Source organism: Bolinopsis microptera, chromosome 3 (genome assembly GCF_026151205.1).
Source record: "Bolinopsis microptera isolate Bmic1 chromosome 3, MBARI_Bmic_1.0, whole genome shotgun sequence".
In the NCBI taxonomy this organism is placed as follows: Eukaryota; Metazoa; Ctenophora; class Tentaculata; order Lobata; family Bolinopsidae; genus Bolinopsis; species Bolinopsis microptera.
This window is the reverse complement of record NC_087074.1, coordinates 5589618-5615253: the sequence shown is the minus strand read 5'-3', so window position 1 is coordinate 5615253 and position 25636 is coordinate 5589618. Positions and strand designations below refer to the sequence as shown.

General features: G+C 37.6%; 1 protein-coding gene across 8 annotated transcripts in view; it reads right to left on the bottom strand.

Annotated features, from left to right (window-relative positions):
• LOC134813037 (mitogen-activated protein kinase kinase kinase 15-like) overlaps window positions 1-25636 on the bottom strand; it is an 84505-nt gene that overhangs the window by 44649 nt on the left and 14220 nt on the right. For 2 of the 8 annotated variants that reach the window (XM_063820705.1, XM_063820706.1), the window contains exons 11-25: window positions 18897-19056; window positions 13776-13932; window positions 8818-8961; window positions 8431-8667; window positions 8149-8285; window positions 7852-7982; window positions 7548-7674; window positions 7230-7345; window positions 6741-6868; window positions 5385-5482; window positions 4966-5040; window positions 4111-4181; window positions 3572-3613; window positions 1679-1715; window positions 1436-1513 (exon numbers count right to left, since the gene is read on the bottom strand). In XM_063820705.1, coding sequence (XP_063676775.1) covers window positions 1436-1513; window positions 1679-1715; window positions 3572-3613; window positions 4111-4181; window positions 4966-5040; window positions 5385-5482; window positions 6741-6868; window positions 7230-7345; window positions 7548-7674; window positions 7852-7982; window positions 8149-8285; window positions 8431-8667; window positions 8818-8961; window positions 13776-13932; window positions 18897-19056 — 1738 coding nt within the window. The remainder of the gene's footprint in view (window positions 1-1435; window positions 1514-1678; window positions 1716-3571; window positions 3614-4110; window positions 4182-4965; window positions 5041-5384; window positions 5483-6740; window positions 6869-7229; window positions 7346-7547; window positions 7675-7851; window positions 7983-8148; window positions 8286-8430; window positions 8668-8817; window positions 8962-13775; window positions 13933-18896; window positions 19057-25636) is intronic. The other 6 variants (XM_063820708.1, XM_063820710.1, XM_063820707.1 and 3 more) reach the window with 3 other exon arrangements.

The following is a 25636-nucleotide window of genomic DNA, read 5'->3' as shown; positions in this document are numbered from 1 at the left end:
TTCGTGAAACAAAAAAAGCATAGTATATTTACTCCATAATTGTTTTTCGCGTGCTCAAAATGCTCTGACAATTAGCGTTTAATTCATACCGAGATTCTACAGAAAATATATCCAAGTCCGTCGTACGAGTCTGCTACAATCAAGTAAAACGTTCCAAACACTTCAAAGTAAAAAGCAAAGACAGAGGTAAGCCCACAAACACAAAATAACGACACTTAACGAATTTCTAAGTTAATCCGGATTTTATTTTTCATTAATGAACACATACAGAGCATTCCACTCAGGCGCTGTGACCCTTCAACAGTTTTAAAGTGTTAAAATTAGGAGTTTACAATCTTATACCCTACCGGTTGGGGTATGAGTACAGAAGAGCAGTTATGGTTTCCATGACGAGAGTATAAACTTCATCCATAGGTCAGCAGCTCAAACCACGCTACAACTCAACAGGAATTATATAGCATATTAATAATATGTTATATAATATTATTAATGCAAATGCGCACATAAGTTTCGTTACCGTGTCCCCACTTTTCACACCAGGGATGTTAATTAACGGTGATGTTTCTGGGGAAATTGGTGCCGTAGAAGTTGTATTTCACACCGAACAAACGGGATTTTTAATTTGGGTATAAAAATAAATCGTGTACATTGTGCCAGTTATTAATTTCAGTACTCTTCTAAAATCATGTATATTATACCAGTTATTAATTTCAGTACTCTTCTAAAATCATATAGATTATGCCAGTTATTAATTTCAGTACTCTTCTGAAATCATGTACATTGTGCCAGTTATTAATTTCAGTACTCTTCTGAAATTTAGCAGACTAGATGGAGAGATTTAATGTTGAACTTGAGAAACACGTACGAGAAATGATTCAAAGTAAAAAGTGGTTGTATTTATACCTTCTTGAAAATAAAGATGCACCACACAACGTTCACTTTCAAAATCTAGCGCACAATATTTAAAAAACAGTTAGTGAAAGAAATCCAGCAGAGTCGCTCGAGCCACAAATGATATAATAATAAAACAAATATTTTATTTTTTTACGGCACAATAATATACTCCCTCGGCCAACAAAAGAGGTCGGAGACTTGGAGAATAAAACAGCGAGATCCAACTTTTATTGAGCATACTTTACATCGTATCAAGTAACCTCACATCGCGATGGATGCCGTGAATAAAGGGTAAGAATAATATCTCATATCGCGTGAGGTTCCTACTTCCTCTCACCACAGTGGTTAGTCCAACCACTCACAACCGCATCGGATACAGAACTCACTAAGACACGCACACACATAAACACTAAACAGTTGAAATAAGACACACTTTTAGAGACACTAACAGGTTTATAGATGCTGCTTTTCAACATTCCGATCTACATATACACGAATATGTAAATATTTGGTAGCTTTAATGACAAACAGTAGCACGTACTTGGGGGACATGTCTGAAGCGGATCCTCTTGGCTGCTTCTTTGTCTCCATCGACATGCTCTTGTTGATGTAATCAGGACTGAAACAAAAACAGAAAATAGTAAAATGCTAGAACTTAAATATTATTAATGAGGCAAAAGATTTGTTATCATAGCGTCAAGTTGATAAAACTATAGCGTAAACCCAACTAAACGTCATGAGAAAGTTTTTACACAAAAGAAGCACCAACTATAACGATACATACCTTGTGCTTGAATGGGTACCATAGGATTGATGTGGCACTGAAATATTGATAAAAGTCAGGATAAGATAAGCTACATTTAGTCTGATTGACGGGTTTTAACCTAGGATAAGTTAGAGAGGTTAACGTAGGATCATGCTCTTAACTTCACACATGCGGTTTTAGCGACCCAACAAGATTGATACTTAGATAGTCTGCGTTCTGTTTAAATTCGAAGTCAAAAGCATTCCAAGATCTGAGATCACTTGGAAATACATTTTTAAACGGAACTTTCATGAGATTAAAAATTCGTGCCGAGAAATACCATAGAATGTAAAGTATCAATCTTTCCAATATAAAAAACATGAAAACACAGTCCCTAATTGATAAAATGAACCCACGAATAAATCAGTACAAGAATTCACTGATCAAACACTCACGAGTCATCTCACAAACATTATACCAAGTAACCAGTAATCATTTACAACATTGTGAACAGAAAACTCTGATCACCCTGGCTTACCGAGAGATCATGCAACCCAGCTGTGTACTAGGGCCCGGATCTGATTTAATACCGTCCGACCATCAGAGCGTTATATTACTAATACAGCCAGGTAAAAAGGGGAGTTATACAAGTATAATACAGCGTCTAATAATGCAACACAACAACAAAGACCTGTCACAACAACACGCAGTACGCACGCTCTAAGGAATCACGACAAATATATTGAAACGTGAATACTTGTGAGAGTGAACTTGTTATAGGTTGTGTGAACTTGGTGTAGCTTATTGACAATTATATATTATAATATGTTAGTACTGTGTCGTCCAATATTTCTCTTACATGCTTTTATACCTGGTGTTTCTTAATGGTATGTGATATTAATGTGACAAGGTAAATATGACGCGCTAAATCTGCACGCATACTCATCTCTAACCGAGTTAAACCTCGCACAGAATTAGGACGGAGTAATGAACTGTTAGTTGGAGTAGTGAACTGTAAATTGTAATGAACAATGTTTACTACATACTGTGAGTATGTTGTAAAGTATGAACCTCCAACAAACGTTCGCATTGTTTTAAAACTTTAGCGTGTGACACTGTGACTGTCAGCGTGTGACACTGTGACTGTCAGCGTGTGACACTGTGACTGTCAGCGTGTGACACTGTGACTGTCAGCGTGTGACACTGTGACTGTCAGCGTGTGACACTGTGACTGTCAGCGTGTGACACTGTGACTGTCAGCGTGTGACACTGTGACTGTCAGCGTGTGACACTGTGACTAGCGTGTGACACTGTGACTGTCAGCGTGTGACACTGTGACTGTCAGCGTGTGACACTGTGACTGTCAGCGTGTGACACTGTGACTGTCAGCGTGTGACACTGTGACTGTCAGCGTGTGACACTGTGACTGTCAGCGTGTGACACTGTGACTGTCAGCGTGTGACACTGTGACTGTCAGCGTGTGACACTGTGACTGTCAGCGTGTGACACTGACTGTCAGCGTGTGACACTGTGACTGTCAGCGTGTTCTTCTTCACCCACCTTGTTGAATCTTGTAGTGAACAGCTAATCGTTCATGCGGAACATGCAGAGCACTATCAAGTGAAACGACAGTAACATGCAATGCACGTAATGCACGTGATGCACTAATGGTAAAATCATTAGCCCTCCTTAAAAGTAGTAAGATACACATTCTCTAACAGGAGAGAGGAATTTGCAAAATCTGGGGGGAGACGACACATTTCGATACTTTGAAGTAAATAATGAGCATTCTAGTAGCTCATTAGACATTAATTGATCAGATTAAAAGTGGATTGTTCTAAAAGTAATGTCTATTGTCGGCTCCCCCCACCTAGTAGACAATACAGCACATAAGGCAGATAGTGGGATGCAATAATCGGAGTGTTTGTTCACCTATAGCTTGGCCAGGATTGGATGCCACCGTCGACAGGGGCCCTACAGGGTTACGTTTAAAAATACAACAAGATGGTTTAAATTTTTTGCATGAAACAAGAAGTGAAGTGAGGAGCATGGCAGCGGTACTAGTGGTCGAGGCTAGCCTTGCACTCGACTTGAGCGAGCGCAGCTTTAGAGTTGAAGCACTCGACTGCAATACAAGAGCACAGAAACTGTTCATGCAGGTTTTTCAACCGAGTGAACGTGCCCCACAGAACATTGCTCGCTTAACGACTGGCGAAAACACAGTGCTTAATGTTTGAGTGAAGGATGAGAACTGGAGAGAAAAGTGCTACCAGACTATAAAAGTTGCTGAGCCGAGCACTTGCAAAAGTATACTAGCACGTGCTGCTGCGCGTGTGTATGTGAGATGCACGTGCTTATGAGCGTGTGCTTGTGCGCGTGTGTATGTGAGATGAAGTGAGTTTACACACGAGTGATCCGGCTGCACGATACTCACTCTTTTCACACTAAGTGGTAACCATAGCAACACGTACCTGATGCACTACGTAAGTAGTGTTTCCTGGAACGATTGGGTGAATTAGGTGTCAATGGTGCTTTGCCGTATCTGAAATAATAGCGCACATTTTTAATAAATTTTCAAACTTCATAACAATAATATATAATAACTATAGGCGATATCTTGTTATTTTTCAAGTTACAGGCCACAAAAGCTAACGGTCAGGACTCGGTTAATTACTAAACTGTTTATGATAATGTCAAGAAACTATCAACAATTATCTTACAGTTAGTAAGATGATGTACTCAGAAATTATGCTCAAAGCGCAAGTAACTTGTTCGAAAGAGACAAACAAGTGACCAAGCTGTTGAGTCGTGAAGACTCAGCGAATGGACTAGTTACTTGATCTATTTTGATTAAAAACTACAAAATATTACCTTAATCTTTTTGGCAAACGGTCGAACATTGTACAGATTGATAATGGTCATGCGAGCTTTAGTTGTAGATAATAAAGTTACTAAACGATAGTTTCTATAGCGGAGAACGATAAAAGTAGACAATACTTTATCTCGTTATATCGGTTAAATACTTATATTCGCAAGAATATAGGCACAGCAAAAGGAATAATGAGCGAACGACGAACAGTTTTAGATAAATGAACGTGCGAACAAGTATTGTCCTCTAGCTATTACTCCCAAGAAATGCTATCCAAAATTTTATGAACTCTTGGTGCTTTTGTATAGTCCATCATAATGCGTGAGAAACCGCTTGGCGTTTATCCCCAAAATTGACTGTCTTGGGGTAAATTCTTGGCAATTTTATTGGACAGTCATTTATAAATTATACCTATTAAAATGAGTTGGAAAGTAAAACGGGAAATTAAAGCAGGTACCTGTGTTTTTCAATGAAGGCGCTCTCCAAAAGCTGCTGAGCCGTGGGTCTCTTCTCCTCGTCAGGAATGAAGCAACTGTAAATAGAATCTAACGTAATGGCCCTGATACGTGAAATAGCTTCTCTAATGTACAGAATTTGATGGATTGAAAATGGTCTCACATCTTAATGCTTTAAGGGGGCCGGGGGGGGGGGGGGTCTTCATCAAAATTCTCTCGAAATCGACTAGTTTCGATTTCGAGATAATTTTGATGAAGACTCCCCCCCCCCGGCCCCCTTAAAAGGGGATAGTTAGCGATATATTGCAGCATCATCTGAACTCCATCACTTCCCATTACAAATAAAGGAACTGGAGGACAAAGCGAACAAAGTCGTCATACAATCCAAGCGGGTCATGTATTACACAGAGAAACAACAAACCTCTTGAGAAAGTCGATGAGTTCCTCGGAAACATCGTCCGGTAGAGCAGGACTAATACATTTACCAATCTTATAGTACACCTGGTACTCAGATCTCAGCTGCAAATTGGGGACGGTTAGATAGAGTCACACGACAAGCCCGTCAAATGGTTCGTTAACAAGATTTAGTCGTTAGCCTAAACAATAGTGGACCGGTAAAGCAACATTCCATTTGTTATTTCCACGATCAGCCAGTTAAGAAGGTAGATAATCAATTTAATTAACTAATTAATTAAATCAATTGTATAAGTTTTATTTCCCCTTATCTGCAATTGCTATTTATCAACCTTTCAGTTCCCCATAATATAAACCTTACTTTAATATTGGTCACTTGGAGTTTAAAATCAAACCGAATGCTAGAATTGTTTAGAGTTACCACTCTACCACTATATTTAGAGTTACCACTCTACCACTATGTTTAGAGTTACCACTCTACCACTATGTTTAGAGTTACCACTCTACCACTATGTTTAGAGTTACCACTCTACCACTATGTTTAGAGTTACCACTCTACCACTATGTTTAGAGTTACCACTCTACCACTATGTTTAGAGTTACCACTCTACCACTATATTTAGAGTTACCACTCTACCACTATCTCTACCACCATGTTTAGAGTTACCACTCTACCACTATGTTTAGAGTTACCACTCTACCACTATGTTTAGAGTTACCACTCTACCACTATGTTTAGAGTTACCACTCTACCACCATGTTTAGAGTTACCACTCTACCACCATGTTTAGAGTTACCACTCTACCACCATGTTTAGAGTTACCACTCTACCACCATGTTTAGAGTTACCACTCTACCACCATGTTTAGAGTTACCACTCTACCACTATATTTAGAGTTACCACTCTACCACTATGTTTAGAGTTACCACTCTACCACCATGTTTAGAGTTACCACTCTACCACTATGTTTAGAGTTACTACTGATACCACTATGTTTAGAGTTACCACTCTACCACTATGTTTAGAGTTACTACTCTACCACTATGTTTAGAGTTACTACTCTACCACTATGTTTAGAGTTACCACTCTACCACTATGTTTAGAGTTACCACTCTACCACTATGTTTAGAGTTACTACTGATACCACTATGTTTAGAGTTACCACTCTACCACTATGTTTAGAGTTACTACTCTACCACTATGTTTAGAGTTACTACTCTACCACTATGTTTAGAGTTACCACTCTACCACTATGTTTAGAGTTACCACTCTACCACTATGTTTCGAGTTACCACTCTACCACTATCTTTAGAGTTACCACTCTACCACTATGTTTAGAATTAGTTTTTTATGTCTAAGTACCTCATGAAAGGGCGTCTGGCCGGTTGCCATCTCGAGCAACGTACAACCTAGAGACCAGATGTCAGCGGGAGGACCGTAACCCCTGGCTCCGGCTCTGATCACCTCGGGAGCCATGAACTGCGGCGTTCCTGTAACAGTTACAGTTTTACAACAAAGTTACAGAATTTTCTTCTGATCTCATACTTTAGGTATGAACATTTGGAACACTTCCAAAAGAGCGAGGGAGAGAGAGAGTGTTTCAAGAAGTTGTAAAATCCTCTCCTCTGAGCAGTGCTTTGAACAGTGTTACATAATTGTTTTGAAACCCTAAACTCTCTAAATTGCCAGTTGACAGAAAAGGAACGAGTTAAAGATTTAGCAGTGGACTTCTAGACGGCAACAAACTGTTTGTCTGCGTAAATCGACTCCATTTGCGGATGGGGACGGAGAGAGGGGGGTAATGGGTATGTATTATGTACATATTAATTCATATTAGAAACTGAAACGTACCTTTAAGATTAACCATCTTTTGACACAATCCCTGGATTCGTTTTGACGTTCCGAAATCCGAGATTTTAAGTGTTCCTCGGTACATGTCAATGAGGATGTTGTCAGGCTTGATATCCCTGTTTGATGTTACTTAGCGAGTCAGCTAAATATCATGTAAAGTAGGTGATAATATAAACATTTATAACCTCCCCCGGTTCACCAATAAACAAATCATAATATTAGGAATATGTAAGGATTCCTAGAACTACAGACCAGGTACGAACCTAAAACTCTGCTATATGGCACGTGTTTTACCACGTGTTTTACCACGTGTTTTACCTGTGGACAATGTTTTGTTTGTGAAGGTAGATAAGGCCTTCGATTATCTGGCGAGTGTAATGGCTCATGGCCGGTTCTTGGCCCTTCAGTGGACCCCAGATGTTCTTGATCAGCTTGCTGAGTGAACCTGTAATATATGAGTTAGAGGGTGGAAGTGAACCTGTAGTATATAAGTTAGAGGGTGGAAGTTTATCGTGCATTATTCGGAATCCCGAATTCATCTGGAACCCCTTGATAAATTACATCAATCAATAAAAATCCTATCACTAATCCCTGGAAAATAAAGTTATCCGTTGAGACTTACCTCCGGGAACTTGCTCCATGAAGATCCTGACAGTTACACCCTCTCTTTCACAACCCAAATAACTGACAATGTTCTTGTTTTTTAGCCGCTGGTGGAGTGCTATCTCTTCTACTAAATACTGGATCTGTGAGCTGAGGAAACGTTGTAGGTAAGTCAAATTTATTGAAACTTTGACGCGAGACATTATCAAGTATCAATATTATGAGTTTTGTTTTTTTAAAGAAGGAAACTCATAGTTAATCTGATCAATTCCTCAAAAAAAACTGTTCCCTAAGTAAAGAATGAGTGGCTACTTACTCATCTCCGTCTTGAATGGTAATTTCTTTGACAGCAATTTTCCTCTTCGTCAGCTTATCAATAGCAGAGTAGACCACACCGTATGTGCCGCGACCTAGAATTTGTTTCTCTCCTCGAGCATCTCTTTCGTACTCCAACTGTTAGCAGATCGTCGGTTAGAATCACAAATAATTTGAGTTCTTTACCGAGTACGATAAAATCGTGCTGCATAAGAGAGTGACTTAATGCATCACTCATCAGTAAAATACAATGCCAACCAAGTAAGGGTTTCAATAAAAGTACCTCAATTGTGTCCTTTTTGTCATCATCTTGCTCAGCCTGCATCACGTAGGGAGAGATAATATCAAGGAAACGATTGCGGAGAGCAGCTGACGGGAAATGAAGATCAAAATCGTCGGGATTCACGTAGATAACAACCCTGCGATCGTCTTTGTTAGCCGTGCTCTTGTTAACTATACGCTCCAGTGGGTAGCTCCATTTCAGTTGCACCCTTTCTTCAAGCTCTTCAGTGTTCTGGCGCTGAGACAACAAATATTGTAAGAAAACGAAATTTGAAACGATTTTACTGATTTATTTATTTCAGAGATAAATTAATCGCCATAAATATTATTCACGTTACAATAAGACAAGAACTAAGTTTGCATTAAAATCGACAAAAAATATTCATACCTCCATCTTGGCGTGCGGAAGTGCAATATGAGTAATATCAATAGTAGTAACACCGTCCTCGTCACCGTCAGTATGAACTATAATCATGCTAGGAACATACTTCTCTTTTCGTATCCCCGGCAAGTGGTCTTCTAAAATTAGAACCTGTAAAATTTGGCGGTAATTTGCGAGAGTTTCCTGCCTAGCTTCCCGGGTTGTGAATAAAAGAAGCCGACACAATAGCTAGTATAGGTTTAGCGGGTTATTGTGATGTTTATTGTACCTGTTGGCAATTTCCGGTAATCGCCAAAGCGAGTGAGCAGAGATTTGAAGTGCGCGGCATTCATAAAGCGTGCAAAACAAACGCGCGCACACTTGCGCGGCTGAAAACAGTGCTGAAACGCATTTTGTACTAAAGGTCAGCCCGGAAAACTAGCAATAGAAACCGTGAATTTCCTGGTGGTTCAGAGGTTAAGACTGCCGGGACGGACCCTTTGAAGTCTATGTTGGGTGATAGCTTAGTGCGAACAGATATACAGGTTACCAGTTCATTGAGCATATATCAAAGGGTGATTCGTTTACATCCCGCTGGAGTCTGAGAAGACTTCGCAACACTAATGCGAATTTTAACTTATGAATAATAAAAGGGTCAAGTATGTTATGAATTTTCAGTCAGAAGGTGACAGATAGTCGGTAAGAGAAGCTCGACAATATTTTTTTAAATTCCATTCAAATGACTAACTTTTACTCCGTCCTGAATACAGCCAGATGGGGATAACCTACTTCTTCTATCACAAAACTCTTTCAACTTTTAGAGAACACAAATTCTTGGAACTTATTAACATTCTGTGGAAAAGAGAATGCTGATTGCTGCGCTGCCGCAACTTTGTGAGCCAGAAGTTTTCTTAAAGAGTAGTGGGACTTCCTGTCTAAGGCCTAGGACCCTAGCCCCTAGGTGATGTCATTCATTTGATTTCCAGCAGAAGTAATTACATTAAACTTGAACTGCAACAGTCGATTATACTGGTCATGTCGTATTGGGCATAGAAGATGAAGTTCACGCATTTTTGTAATTCATCACGATCGATATGGAAACTTGTATGGCAGTAAAGTTAATTTTCTGTCAAACGTGCATGGGTCATCACAGATCACTGATGAAAAAAATCAGTGTGTGTTATTTCGGCATAACTAATATTCACTCCAGTATTCATTTTAAATGAAATTTGAGGTGGAGAGAGAGGAAGCTGTATTTGAACCATAAGTTTCTATTTTTAAATGTATTTTGTTTTAGTGCACTCATTCTAGAATTTGTACAAATAAATTTATTCATGATTGTCTGCACAAAGATAATGGATATAAGGTCATTCCTCCAGCCAAAGAATGGATATAATACTTAAGCATTTAAAGTTGTAGCCATAGTATTTTGCATTCACTTAAAGCCTTTGATGTCTCCCTTATAACTGGGAGAGATAATGTTCGCTGAAGTGATTGGTCAAAAAGTTTGACAAAGAAGACTTAAAGATAGAGGTAAATGGTACGGCGAAAAAGATATCGATCAGATAAAATCTTAGAATGCGCAGTGAGGGTTTATAATATGAAGGCAGTTCATTGGGTAGCATAAACTGCGCGTGCTAAACTGCATGTTTAACCTCAAGTGATAGATACTAAGAATCTGTAATATTTATGTTACTCTGACAAAATTTACAGCCCTCATTTTGTCTGAAATATGGACAATGTTTCAGACAATTATTCCTCATATTGTAATAATAATGTAGTGCTAATGACTGTGTTGAGACTAGTTTAGGAGGGATATGGTCTGGAATGTTATTATTAAAAACGGAGATTATTCGAGAATGTGTTCAGATCAAACTTACTCGTGCTTTCGGGAGACTTTGATCACAGGTTACTAGTCATACCTTTTAACTACTAACATAATACAACTCTATTTAGATTTCAGTAATAACTTAACAAACAAACAACCGACTTATAAAAACTAATCATTAGTACATGAGTTGAAGTGTAGTTAATTGTTATGAACTCTGTGCTCTAATATGTGATTGTAATTATGTTTGTCTCAACAAAGGCTGGTTACTAAGGGACTATCATCTATAAGAAGTGTTGAGTAACAATTTAATGTAATTATTAAGTGATTAATGTAATTACACATTTAGCTGGCTCCCTAACAAAACATAGTGATCGAGTTATCGAACAGTTCTAATAATAGTGAACAGGAACAGTAATAATGTGATAGTGAGTAATCTGCTACTTCTTATACCTCATAACATGACAATTCACACATTCACAGTAATTAGCACAAAACGTAAAGAGACCAAATAACACAAACAAGAAGCTCGTCTAACGGACGAAGTAGAAAGAACAAGAAGTTCACCATGTGGCACATCATACTAGTAGTCAAATAACTAATACGAGGTTATGATCTCATATTTAACCACCATATTTCATTATTATCCCACAAAAGAGAATCCCACAAAGTAACGAACAAACCAACTTATTAACATACCATTAGTTGGCAGTAAGTCAAAGACCTGTATGAGTTAACATACGATCAGTCAGACTTGAAGAGAGCTTCACACATGATCTAACGACCGCATATCATTATAAAAGCATATATATTATAAAGGAGTATCTCATAAATATGAAGCAGTATGGTGGAATGTGTCTAATGACCATGACAATGGTTTATATCTAGTGTGAGGGCCCTCATTTAATGAGTTTCACCTTTGTACCAGGCATAATGCATATCTCTTTGTGTATCCAGTGCTGACTGTTATTTACAGTTAATGATATTGGGGACACGTGTGCGTGGTGCGGGGACGTATTTTTGTTGCACGTGCACATTAAGTCGTATCTCATTAAAATTGTTACAGGCCAGGTCTCACGTGATATATATCTTAACGGCGCACACATGATGTGGAAACAAACTGCCACAATTGTTGAGAGCGAGCTTTTCTTAATGCTTACACTTTTAATTAAAATACAACAATGTGTGTTGTACAGTGTATTTCCCTGTTCCCCACTACTACAGAGTAACAGAGAGGTACTAGTTTGTATAGGCAGCTTGTTAGCACATCGTGTTAGCTTGTTGTAGTGATGTGTGTACCAGCATGTAGTTCGGTACAAATATGTGTCACGAATATGTGTTATATTTTGAATATTATAACATGTTGTTCAGGGCTGAACTGTTAAAATGGTACCTATGGTTGGTGGCACGCCTCTTCTGACAAAGTCACTACTGAACAGATGTAAACGAGACAAAGTTAAAATATGTACGACTGATAACATTGGAATAATGGAATGGTAAACATGAGAAGTGATCAATTAACATTAAATTAGATCTCAGCTGTTCTTGAACTGTGCCCTTAAAATGGAATCTGTGATATTAACAAAAATGTGGTGTTTTATAAGATATGATGATTAGGGTTATTAGCGAGTTGCAAGGTACGCTTGGTACTTTACGTAAGTTTCCTTTTATTTAGTGTTATTAACGTTTTACTAGCATTATTTCTTTACTAACATTTAAATCTAATATTTTAACTTTAAATGAATACGATAAGCATTTTGAAGAACCACGAGCGTGCCTTGCTTGACAAAAACTTACAAGAACAGTTAAAGCGAACACCATGTTCAATTTATTGAAAATAAAATAATTGATCAGTTTCAATAAAGTTTAATTGAACTACTGGTATGTAGTATGGAGATATACGTGGAGATATACGTGGAGATATACGTGACCAGAGACTGGATATAAGTTGCAAAAACAGTAACTTGCAGATCATGTTCGATTAGATTGAGTTAAAATTTATTGGTTTCAATAAAGTTTAATTAAACTACTAGTTTCTTGATATACGTGACCTTCATACAGAACATTAGCTGTTTCAGACACCAGTGAATGAGGGTCCAGGTTCAGCACTTTATGGACACGTGATCACTCTAAACCAATCAGCTGACAGATCCGAGAATAGAGTCGCAGTTCACAGTTACTTACTTTACTTTGATGAGGTTCTGGCTAAGTGCCAGGTGAGTCATGCTTGTAGCAGACTGAGCGACTGAGAACTTATATTACAGACTATCTAGACGAGATGGCAGTTGGTGGGGTGTCTGCCATCTTGTCCAGGGATGGACAAAGGGCATCTACACTTTAAAGTACTTAATAGTTTCTCGGGTTCTTATTGGTTCGAGCTCCTTTTGTATAAAGAGTCCACCATTTTTCTGCTTTTACACAGAAAAAATGCCAGCTAGGAATGTACAGTGGGTAGGAAATGTTCCTTAATGTCCGCCCGAGTAGTACATTGTCATATTCACATCATAAAAAAGTTGTTTTTACTATGAGATGTGAATGAGATCAGGCGATAGGTTTGAGATTGTGCAGCACATTGGTCACAACTCACATCCAATGAGCCAACAAATCGGCTTTAAAATCACTGTTTAATGAGACATAGATAATTTTGTAAAAGATGCAAATGTCCCGAATGTGTCAAAGTGTCTCAATTGCGACACTCGAAAGGAATAAATACCGACTTTCTAAATTATCTGTGTGGATAGCGACTGGTCCTATAATTTCATAGAAATTTCCGCGCCGGTCTTAGTCGAACTGTTGCTAGATATTTTCTTCTGTTCGTTCGATCTAAATAGCTTAACATATTACTTGTACAGTTGTACGTCAATTGTACGTCAGATGATATGTGACCGCAGAATTTATAGAATGTGTAAACACCATTCGGAAAAAAAAAAACCGTCGTCTTAAAAAAACAGTTATTATTCAGGACCGGAAATCCATTTATGTTAGACTGCCAAAAAATCAACCAAAGCCAACGGTCTCCTAACTGTTGAGGACTATTTCTAAAATAACTTCCTGTAAACTACTAAAGGACCAGCTAATGCCCGGTTCTTCCCAGAAAAAAGCGGAAAAGCGCCGTGTTCCACGGATCGTGTTATCAAGAACCAAAAACACTACTTACCCGGAAATGGAAATCCTCAGTTGTTTCGATCCTGCTAGCGTCTGTAAAGAAGTCCGTCCAAAAGTGGTAGATGTTCTGATCATTGCTCTGGACTGTTTCAGTTTTGGGCCGGTGTGACTCGATAAGTCTGATGTTGGCCATCGTACTTTCCAGCATCCTGAAAAGGGAAAATATGTTAAAAATGTGAGAGCTTAGCAATGTTAATGTAACGGGGTTAGTGGGTGTTCATTCACAGCCTTGTGTCTAGAAATAACAATGCCTTTTTTGAGTCGGTCTCTCTACTTTTGTTTACTACAGCCAGTAATCCTGATTGGGTAGTCTCAAACAACACTTCACCTACAAATTACCCCAATTTCCGCGTCAGACTTCCATAAAACGTGTCTCAAAGTTCCTGATGAGAATCCACATAATATTATGCTAATATTATGTAGGCATGCACATGTAAACTATGCAAGACTGGCTCCAGCTAATTCGATAAAGATATGGTGAATCTCTCTTATAAGGTATGTAATATGTATGCTCGCTAGTTATAATATGTTACATTCACATCTTGGTTAAATAATCTCAAATCAAGCGAAACCCGATCCTATAATGTGATCAGGCTTTGATTCTTTCAGAATATATTCGATGAAAGAAACACAACATTATTCTCTTCACTGCTCCGTGTGGCGCCTGGTGAAACATTTATACTCTCACTCTCACGCTTATAAACATAATTTTCACTCAGAGAAGCTGGGTTCATGGTTGACTGACCTTAATTTGACATAAACTTTACCAATAATACGTGACCTATACCTTAATTAACCATGAATTCTTATCGGATAAGCGCTATGCTGTTTACAGTTTCACGGAGAATGACCATATGACCTCAGGATGCTTGTCTGCTGAACACTTAACTAAAGTCGTGAAGTCACTCCACTAGGTCTGATTAATTTGATGGTTATTACATAGTATTACACTACTCACTAGTTAGGCTTATCAGCTCAACAGGGATATAAACAATCATGATCTCATGTTACCGTTAGGCTTGTTAATTAATCACTGTTTACCCATCTCATTAATCTTCATTATTTCTTCTCAGAGTTTGATTCTCATTCCTAAATGTACTCATGATGCTTGAATACAAAATGTGCTGATTTTCTCAAAAGTCAAAATTATTTCCGAGAAATGGTTTCGATAGACCATGTATGAAAGTGGGTCCATGAAACTATAACCTTACATGGATAAACACTTGATATAATACTGAACTCCGAGCGCTTTCGATTCTGACAATTTGTAACTAGAAACAGCCTTTCTTATAAGACCACAAAGAGACACTGAGACAGCCTATTAGACAATAGTACCCCATGTAAATATTAGTAATAATAGTCTATTACCTGATCTGTAACTGTGCTTCAAGGGAGCGTGAGTCAATGTCTGGGTTTCAACAGCAGCTTATTTCTCTAGACTCTCATTAACTTACAGACATTTCTTTTCAAACTCATCGTTAAAAGCTGTTATTTTTATAGCAGCTGTATAAGGTATATGACCTAAATATTTGTAAATGTGGCCCTTAGACTTCGTCTGGAAGTTTGTCCGTGATCTGCGAGACCATATGTCGTGAAGGGACATGTGGAGACAGATGCTGAATGATATATACCACACAGGAGTTATGGTTGGAATTAACCAAATATGGCTCTAAATAGGTCCAGAACTGTGTGTTGTGGAACTAGAAATGCTAATATTAACAACATAGCTCTCAACCTGGTCGCACTTAAAGAGACACCGTCTCACACAAACAGACAATGTGTTGTAACCGGTCTGAGCAATGTGAGAAGTTGTTTACTTCACTACTATCTACTACAGTACAGCTGACACAGTACCATTTATACGGCCTGTCGAGCTAAACTTAGTTATAAACTTTTAAAACATCTGGAAACATAATAAGAATCCGCGATAAATGAGAAATATGAGACTTTGTTTCAATCCTGAAGTTATTAATTCCCTTTTCACTCTACGGAGTAAAGTTCTAAATGTCACATACTGTACATGTTTTTTATAAGCATAATGGCCAGCTGCAAAACAGTGACATTACCGCTTCCCTCACACTTTTTATATGAGGAATTAGACAGCATAATTCATGGAACAAAGATATTTACAGTGTACACTTATGATACAGGCTGTATGTTCAATTCACTTGACTTCCACAAGATTTTCCACGCAAAAATCTGTAAAAAAACAAGCTAGGCTCTTTCTGAAAACCCATACGGTGCTTCTCTCTAATAATTCAACTCACGAGAATGGTCAGAATATTATCTCACATACTTTACATGGTTTTTATCCACATTAACACTTTTAACTCTAACTTTTGAAGAATGAGACAACATAATTCCCAGAACAAAAAGGTGCTGTTTTTACGGTTATCCGGTTTTGCATCTAACTTAATCCAGAGTCTAGACCACTACTAGCTTCTTAGAACGTGGTAACCAGGTAACCAGGTAACCAGGTAACCAGGTAACCAGGTAACCAGGTAACCAGGTAACCAGGTAACCAGGTAACCAGGTAACCAGGTAACCAGGTAACCAGGTAACCAGGTGACCAAGTAACCAGGTATCCGGTTTTTCATCTAACTTAATCTAGAGTCTAGACCACTACTAGCTGCTTAGAATGTGGTTCCAATGACACTAAATGGAGGGAGGCAATGTCACATGTCTCGGTGATCTCTCCACACACCTGTTCCCTTACACACTAATTCCTCTTTCAAATTAGAAGTAAGCCGTTCAGGTGTAACAGTTTGTCGGGTAGTACCTTTATGTAAAGAAACGAGTCTAGCTGCTGTATATTATATATAGCTAGCTGCTATATCATGCTACATGGAGAGCGGCTATATCATAATATGGTCTGAGCTGTGATCAGGGGAGGATAAATGTAAGTCTTGAGAGTTAAGTCTTTGAAGTAGTATATGTTTGATGAGGGTGAGAGGAGTTAACTTTGTGATTGAACAACATGGCCTTTCTTTGTTCTGGGAAACCATTCTGTCGAACTTCTGGTAATAAACATTTCCATGTACAGTTCTTTTCTATTCGCAGATGTTTGGAGATTAACGAAATCTGTGGGCGGGCTAGAATTTTTTTGGATGTAAGCCAAGTGTAATTGAATTGCGCAAATACCTCGCGAATTTTATATGTATTAACGGTACTTGACCTAAGACACGGTGTTTACTGTTTTATGTAAGCCACACCTCTTATATTAACCAAATATTCGCAGTACTGAGCATATTTTACCGGGCTTACAACTTTTCCTCGGCGAAGAACGCACTCCGACACAAATACTGCAAATAATATCTTCTTGATGACATGAAGAGGTTTCTGAAATAAGATAATACGACCCGATGCGGCGTCAGACGGTAGTAACTACCGTGCTTATTTATTTACTGTAACTAAGTGCTATGTATGTGTCTCTTGTTATATGCACCCTATATAATGGAAACAGTACTTTATTACTCAGTGTTACTGAGCGTCGATAACGATGTGATGACACCAAAAATTGACCTAATTAAAACCATAACCTTAACATTCTTGTACAGCCGCATATTCCTATTTGATTCATGAATAATATGCGTTCCTTATCTTTAGTGATAAATATGTAACTCTACGTAGTACGTACGGGTATAAGTACATGAAGGATACCACAGATTTCCTATTAAGGCCTGGTATACACCAAGGTGTGTGTGTGTGTGTGTGTCTATATCAGTATCTTCAGCGTGTCTAATACATGAATATCAGCAGATCAGTATATCTATATTAGTATCATGATGTGTATATTTGGTAGTACTACTCACAGTCAACAGTGAGAACCCATACAAAGATACACCACAACAGCAGGAGGAGGAGTTGTTATTGTCGTGGTTGCCAGGTATTTCGTCACGGTGACGTCACACCAGGTGCAGTGTGACGTCATCCCAAGCCGTACAATATAATAACACTGTAACCCTGCCAGCAGGGGTGAAGTCACCATCACCAGACTGACAAATACAGTTACAGTGTACAGACTGCAGAGAGAGAGAGAGAGAGAGAGAGAGAGAGAGAGAGAGCATTAGGGCGTGAAGGATTGAGTTTCAATGAAGTCACTAGTTTGATCGTTATGTGAAGTCTAAAGTGAACCCATGTAAACGGTTTCTGATGACGATTCTGGTGAAATCAGCTCGGAGGATATACGTGATCTCCGTGATCTGGCTAATTAAGAGGAATTAAGAGGAAGTGATGATGAGCTCTGTTTCGTGTGCAGTGTGAAATCCGTGTTTCACTTTAAAACACTGACAAGAGGAAATTAAATCAGTGGCTGAAAAAAGCGACAGATAACAGTTATTGTGTAAGTGTGATCATCCACTGATACTGTTTGGTAAATTAGGATCCCGGAGAAATCAGAGTGAGGATAGAATAATTAATGTGATGTTTACTTACGGGTTACTTGAGAAACTTCACGTTGAAAGTTGAAACGCTAATTTTTCTTACTCAGAGTTTAATGTATTTACTACTACTATACTACTGCTAATACCGTAATGATTAAATAACAAGATCTAATAGCTTAATAATGAGATTATTCAGTGTCCAGGCTGCACGACAGAAGGGCCCCTCAGATCTGGGTTTGATTCTGTAGACTGTACAAGTATAATATTCTACAAGTATATTATTCTACAGAATCTCATCAAAGCTCGGGGGCTACTACTCAGTAGTAGTTCTAGACGTGACCTGACAAGGATAAACCCTCTGAATAAGCACATGATGCAGATGACTGATAAAATAAATGGTATTAGCACACCTACGCCTACTCTCCTACGCCTAAACATGGTTTACCTTTGAGAATATTCTAGAGAAATTATCTCTCTCGAGAATATTCTAGAGACATGTATTATCTCTCTCGAGAATTACTAAAATTTTCTGCAATATTGTCAAGGGGCAGCTAAGCGAATCCCAAAAAACAGTAACACGCATGCGAAAGGCAGAAATATTTCCAGCAAGGCACACATTGGGAGTCAGAAGGGCGCCGGTTTGATGTAGGGCTGTTTGAACCAAAAGAGTGTTAACGAAATATGTGAGGGTAAGATAAAGTGTGATAAAGTCTCACAAACAGTAAACTAACCATTGTTCAGGTTTCAGGTTGAACATACAGAGGGCTGCTCTGTTACTGTGCTTGTACATTCTCTGGATGACATTGAGCTCGAAAGAGGTAGCTAGATCCCAGTAGTCAGTTATCTCTTCCAGTTGTCCTTTCTTTCCGAGTAATTCTCCAATATCAATACCTGACGGGGAAATTAGGTCAGGTTTTTAGTTTATTGAACTTTTGGATCTGAGCGACTTTTTATGATGATTATAGACTGGGATGCCTGAGGTTTGATTAGATTGACAAATTTAAATAAAAACTTTAAATAACTGGTTTTGTTATGTGACCGATTGACAGCAATTGATTATTGAGCTGAATTTCAACCTGGTCGCAGTTAACTTTCTGAGCCTGCATAGTCCTAACTCCTAAGATCTTGGATTTTACGACGAACACGTCAACGATTAGGGTCAGACGGACGAATGGAGCTCATTTGTCAAGCCACAAAGGCCAAGGCTAAGTCAATAGCAGCTTTTACATTTTTAAAGTTTAAATATAATATATGAATCATCGAATTTATTGCCCTGTCGAATTGTGGATTTCAATATGTTCGGTGACGTAAATATTTGCCGGAACAAATAGAAAGATGAATAAAGTCTAGGACAATGATAACGTGCCTTAATAACTCAATTACTAAATATAACGTTTAAAAATATTCCACAAAAGAAATATCTCCAATTTTAACATTACGTGACTTTTGAGTCATTTTCTTCAGAAATACTCAGTAGCCAGCGGTCACAAAAATACATAAGTTAGTATCTCACCATGTTGGCCATTCGATAATTTCAGAAGCTTTGAAACAGTAGAACGTTTTAAAAGCTGATTTAAAAGATTCGCCATTCGATAAAAAATTTTACTGAACACGGTAACTTATTCCGTGTCTTAGGACCACAACAAACGAATGCTGCTTCAGTTCGACTAAATCAGGGTTTCCCCGTGAACGTGACAATAGCAAATAGACCTATCAACGGCATTTGTTTTTTAACAACTTTACATCACCTCCCCACTGTAACCATTTAATGTTTTAAAATTCGTCGTAAGACCAATTTTCGCATCTGGTTGTTGTAGACCCGCCACAAAGTGACAAAGCCACAATAATGCATTCCGTGGAACAAAGAATGTGAAAATTTGTCAATTTACGGTATTACATATGATATTCACTTAGCATTAAGCTTAAAATGTTTTATCAAATTCCCTGTTAAGTGCGCTGTTAATCAGCAAAGATATTGAGTAAGAGCCTCCAGTTTAGCTCTAAAGATATTGAGTAAGAGCCTCCAGTTTAGCTCTAAAGATATTGAGTAAGAGCCTCCAGTTTAGCTCTAAAGATATTGAGTAAGAGCCTCCAGTTTAGCTCTAAAGATATTGAGTAAGAGCCTCCAGTTAAGCTCTCAACAAAGATATTGAGTAAGAGCCTCCAGTTTAGCTCTTAACAAATATATTGAGTAAGAGCCTCCAGTTAAGCTCTAAAGATATTGAGTAAGAGCCTCCAGTTTAGCTCTTAACAAAGATATTGAGTAAGAGCCTCCAGTCTAGCTCTTAACAAATATATTGAGTAAGAGCCTCCAGTTAAGCTCTCAACAAAGATATTGAGTAAGAGCCTCCAGTTAAGCTCTTAACAAAGATATTGAGTAAGAGCCTCCAGTCTAGCTCTTAACAAAGATATTGAGTAAGAGCCTCCAGTTAAGCTCTTAACAAAGATATTGAGTAAGAGCCTCCAGTTAAGCTCTTAACTTCTTAACAAAGATATTGAGTAAGAGCCTCCAGTTTAGCTCTTAACACATCTACTACTCTCCGTATTTACTATATTTGAACTAATCCATTTTAAGAGACACTAACTTTCAGACACTGATTTTACTCTGAACATTACTTTACAGTTGACAGTGCCAGAGATTGCAAAATTCGACAATAATTCCTCGTTCTTGATCTTACATTTAACACATTAACTTGCTTTCATACTCAAATGTCCATAGAAAGCAATTTTGATGTTGAGACGAATAAAATTAATAAGATAGTGCTGGCAATGACCCCTGATTAATTGGATGGTAAGAGCTATCCCGCGGTGTCACGTGATAGGGTGTGTAAAAGGAAGTAACTGATCTGCGGTAACACGACATCTGTCTGACAGCACTATTTTCTTGAGTTTAAGGTGATATCTAAAATTTGGCACATAGAAACTCGCTCAAACTTACATATTATAATAATAACCTATTTTCTGAGTCGGACAGATGTCGCCCAATCCTGATCTGCGTAGGTTGGCGATCATACCGAGCTGCGCTCTTGTTATTGTTCTGCCAGAAGTTGGTGTGTCCATGACAGATTAGCAATAACATCACAGTACAAAAATAGCAACTTAAGTAATGAAGTGCACTAAGAGCTGAAATGGAGAAGCCCTGCATTACTACTCCTGCATTAGTAACACTCTAATTTCTACAGAATGCAGAGGTAATGTGTAATGGTAGAGGTAATACCAGGCCGGACCTGATACTTCATGTAATTAGAATGACTCAGCCTGTCAATGTTTCTGACTATCTCGGAGATGTGTTGGTAAAGTAAGAAAAGTAAATTGTTTTGTAAACGAGTGACAAGGAAGTTTCGTGTCGGGATGATGGAAGATGTCATTTAGAATGTTTGTTTGTGACGAGAGTTAGAGAATAAAGAAATTACGGTAAGTGTGTTGTTACTTTGCTTACTAATGAGTTAAGTTATTATGTAACCTAAAACAACTCAATCTAAATTCCTGATGAAGAATGTTAAAGTTTTAGAAGTGTTTTAGTTCTATTGAAGCGTGGTGTTCAAGCGGAAAGGTATGCTATATTCGGGCTCAGATCACGTCCGAAAATAAGGAAAGTTTTCAACACAACTAATTCTCCTTCAGGCATTAAATCCGATGTGAAAATTACAGTATTCAACGCTGAGCTACAAATGTTTTAAACTGATCTCATTCAAAAGTTTTAAAATTGAGGAAATCGTGCTCTATTCATCTCCGAATTTAGCAGATCCAACCTTACTCCAACCTTAGCTTACTTATAAGTTATAAGCTAATTTGTGGTAGATTTTCTATTTATAGTATGCTGCAGAACGCTTTTAGAAGAGTAATAGTTGCAAACTGCGCTGATTACAACCAGTAAAATGTTAAATTATGTCCACTGACGACGACTCGGTTACATCTCTGTTAAAGAACTTTAGTAATCCGTTATATGTGGCAGGATTATAATATTGTAATGATATTATAAACATGGTTATATTGTAATTTATATAATAAGTTTATTTGCTAACATATCTATTTATAAATCCATATTTTAGGTATAAGGCATTATAAGATAATACAAATATTTATTATAAATAAATCATAAATATAAAATAATGCAAATATTCATTATGAATAAATCATGAATGGAAGATAATACGGCTCTAAACAATAGGTAGAGTAAAATGGAACTATTCGATATTTCTCTGCACTACTAATACTAGTAGGCTACTAGTACTATTAAATCATCTGCATTCCGTAACAGAGTAACAGGTTGTTTTATCTGGAGCAAATTTTCCAGTTTCTCTAAAAATATTTAACATTTTAACATACAAAATATGATATGAAATGAAATTCCAAAAAATAACAATTATAGTCTAGTCCACATCAAATTGGTTGAAGTAATAACATAACATATTTGTCACATTACATATTTGTCTCATTCTGACTAACGAATTTAAATCTCACAGTGGCCCGAGTAGTATCCATCCCTTGTTTTGTAATTTGCGAAAAGATGACAACAAGGAATATTAATAGCTGTGGAATGAGCCGATTTAGTTCTGTTATCTGTCATACTCATAGTCATACTGGAGATATACTGATTCACTGAACTATCATATATCTCAACTTGATTGAATGTATGAGCTGTGATGTAATCCCAGTTCCCAGTTCGTTGACACATATATATTATAATATATATTCAGTATATATTATCTAATATGTATCAAGTATTATATCTATCTTAGAGTCGACTGTCGAGCAAGTCCCTCAATTTCTTGAGAAATAGGATGTGACCAAATATGGTGAAATCTAGGGGAATATGTGTGTGATCGGGTAATACTCAGCGCACTATGTTTACAGTTAGAAGGGATCTGAGAGGCATGGTCCTGTATCGGGTTTTGAAGTGCATTCTCTGCATAATTCTCTGCATAATTAATTCTCTGCATAATTAATCCTCTACATAATTAATTGTCTGCATAGTTCCATGCCGGTCTATATATCGTCAATATAACTGATCTGTTCCTTGGCTTTTTAAAGTTCATTTAGACGTCCTGTGTCATCAAGTGCGTAGCTTAGTCGAAAGTCAAAACAATTATGCAACAATGTGCATGTGTAACAGTGGGTAATTCTACCGTATGAAATGCTCAAATTGCCGTTCAAGACTTATATAAAGGTTCTATGATGAGTAATTAATAATTATGTTATTTATTTGAATAATATGTTACATATTTATTTATACATATTTTTAATAAATCTCACAGTGGCCCGAGTAGTATCCATCCAATGACAGAAATTTTAAATGTTCTCAAGGGAATGGAATAACCACTATGCAGCATTAAGGAATATTGCGCGATTAATTTAAGTAAAAGTGGAGGTGTTAAATGAAACCATATTCCATAAAATACGCTTATTTTTTGACAGTTGAAAAATCCACCAAACAGCGGTACAAATTAAATGGTTTTTATGACAGTAACAAATCAATTTGTCTGCTTTCAAAACGATAAAATCATTATTTATTCTTGCATCATAGAACCCAATCAGTCATCGTAGAGACTTCAAATATTTTGACAGATGTTTCGCCCCTTAAAAATAGACAGGCACGTGTAACGCGATATTATCTATCATCTATACCTTAATATGAAGACGTTATAATGGTCTGTATTCAAAGATTGATCACAGTTTCAAAACTCTGCAACTCAAACCTTAATGCATATTTTCCAGAATATTCGGTTAAATTGTAATGCAACTCGTTTTCACCTACAACACCTGACAGCATTTAAAGCACTTACTGGCGAAAGTTAACCTCTGAACGATCAATATTTCAATATAACACGTGTGCTAAATGATTCATTACGGATTTGCACGTGCGCTGAGAATTATGCACGTGCGTTGACTCTACCAAGCCTGACAAGTATGAAATATGGATACACCTCACCTCCAGCTAATTCAAACAGGCCACACGTGACTCAAAGACCCCAACTAAACCACGTAATGCCATGATACTATTGCAACTCTATCAACCTGTCAGCTATATCTCCTCTTTTGGTGATTATTAAACTCACGACCTCATTAGATTCTTGATTTGATGAATTTAATCCAGTTTAACTGGACCTCTGTGAGTGTGGGCAGCATTAAATCAAATTCTGTCTTCTTTCAATTTATTATAGCTCTCCGGTGTTCACAAAATAATCGCAAATAGTTTATCAATTTCTTTGAATATCATTAGCATAGACTCCTAATTGCAAGCAATATGCATATCAATCGTCCTCCACTTAGAATAACATTCCAAATAATATTCAAATCACACATCTTCCAATTAGAGCACAACCCGGTGGATGATCTGTCTTCTATCTCCAAATAAACGATAATCACTGCCATTTGCAAACGTCCATTGGACATGCTAACAGTTGTTGCTGTCGATTCTAAGCGCAGGGGTTCACAAGAACTCGCTTGAGTTTATCGCATGATCTAGAAGATTAATTTGAGAGATTACTGAAGTAAGAGCGAGCTCTTGGACAAATTTATGGGTGGTTGATTAAAAGTTTGGTCCGGTGAATTGAGGAAGTCAGACACGGGGAATTGAGGAACATGACGACTTGTCTAGGAATTTGACAGCAAAGTTTGTGGTTATATTATATCTGTGCAAGTTCATATACTAATATTATATAGTAAACTGCTTCCAGTTCCGTGCTACACTAACCTGAACAAATCATATTATAGTCGCTTATCATGTTTGTGAGGCATGAATTAGGATCGTATATAATACTTGAAGACTAGAGAAATATCGTCAGGATTTAAAATAATTGTTCAATAAAACTCCGTCCCAGACAAGGTTTAAACACACATACAAAAATTAAGCGCCAAAAATTCTACCGAGTCGTTCGACAAATTTGAAATCATAAAACTGTGCAACGAGTTGAAAAACTCTGTAAAAGCGGAAAAGTTATAATAAATTAATAAATAGTGCCGTGCTACCCAGTAGTAGCCACCCTTCAGATCACGTAAATGAAACAAAAATCCAGCACTGTGAAACATTTCGGGATTGAAGTCGCAGAAAACCTAAATCTGGTGAATCACAACTAGTCATATTATGCTAATCAGTTTCAATCATGTAGTGGTAAACTCGTAAAATACAAGTTATCTCCTGATCGGAAATAACAATCACTTATTTCAGAATCATTCAAAATCTCATAATTTGACCTTTTAAGGAAATATGACCATGCTCTTAAGTTTTTCATGAGCCCCTTTGGAGAATTCTACCAGGAATCAAACATTAAACAGTCCCTACGATTCATATACATAAGATATACAGTGCCTAATGTAGGGTAGTCCATCATAGTACGAAAAGTGTCAGATAAACCCGGCAGTGCTATTCACTGAGAGGTATAAGATTACCTCCGCATACGTTTTACTTCTGTACTAGTGAGGACCAAGTACCGAGGAGCAATTATTGGCACTAATGTCCACTAACATA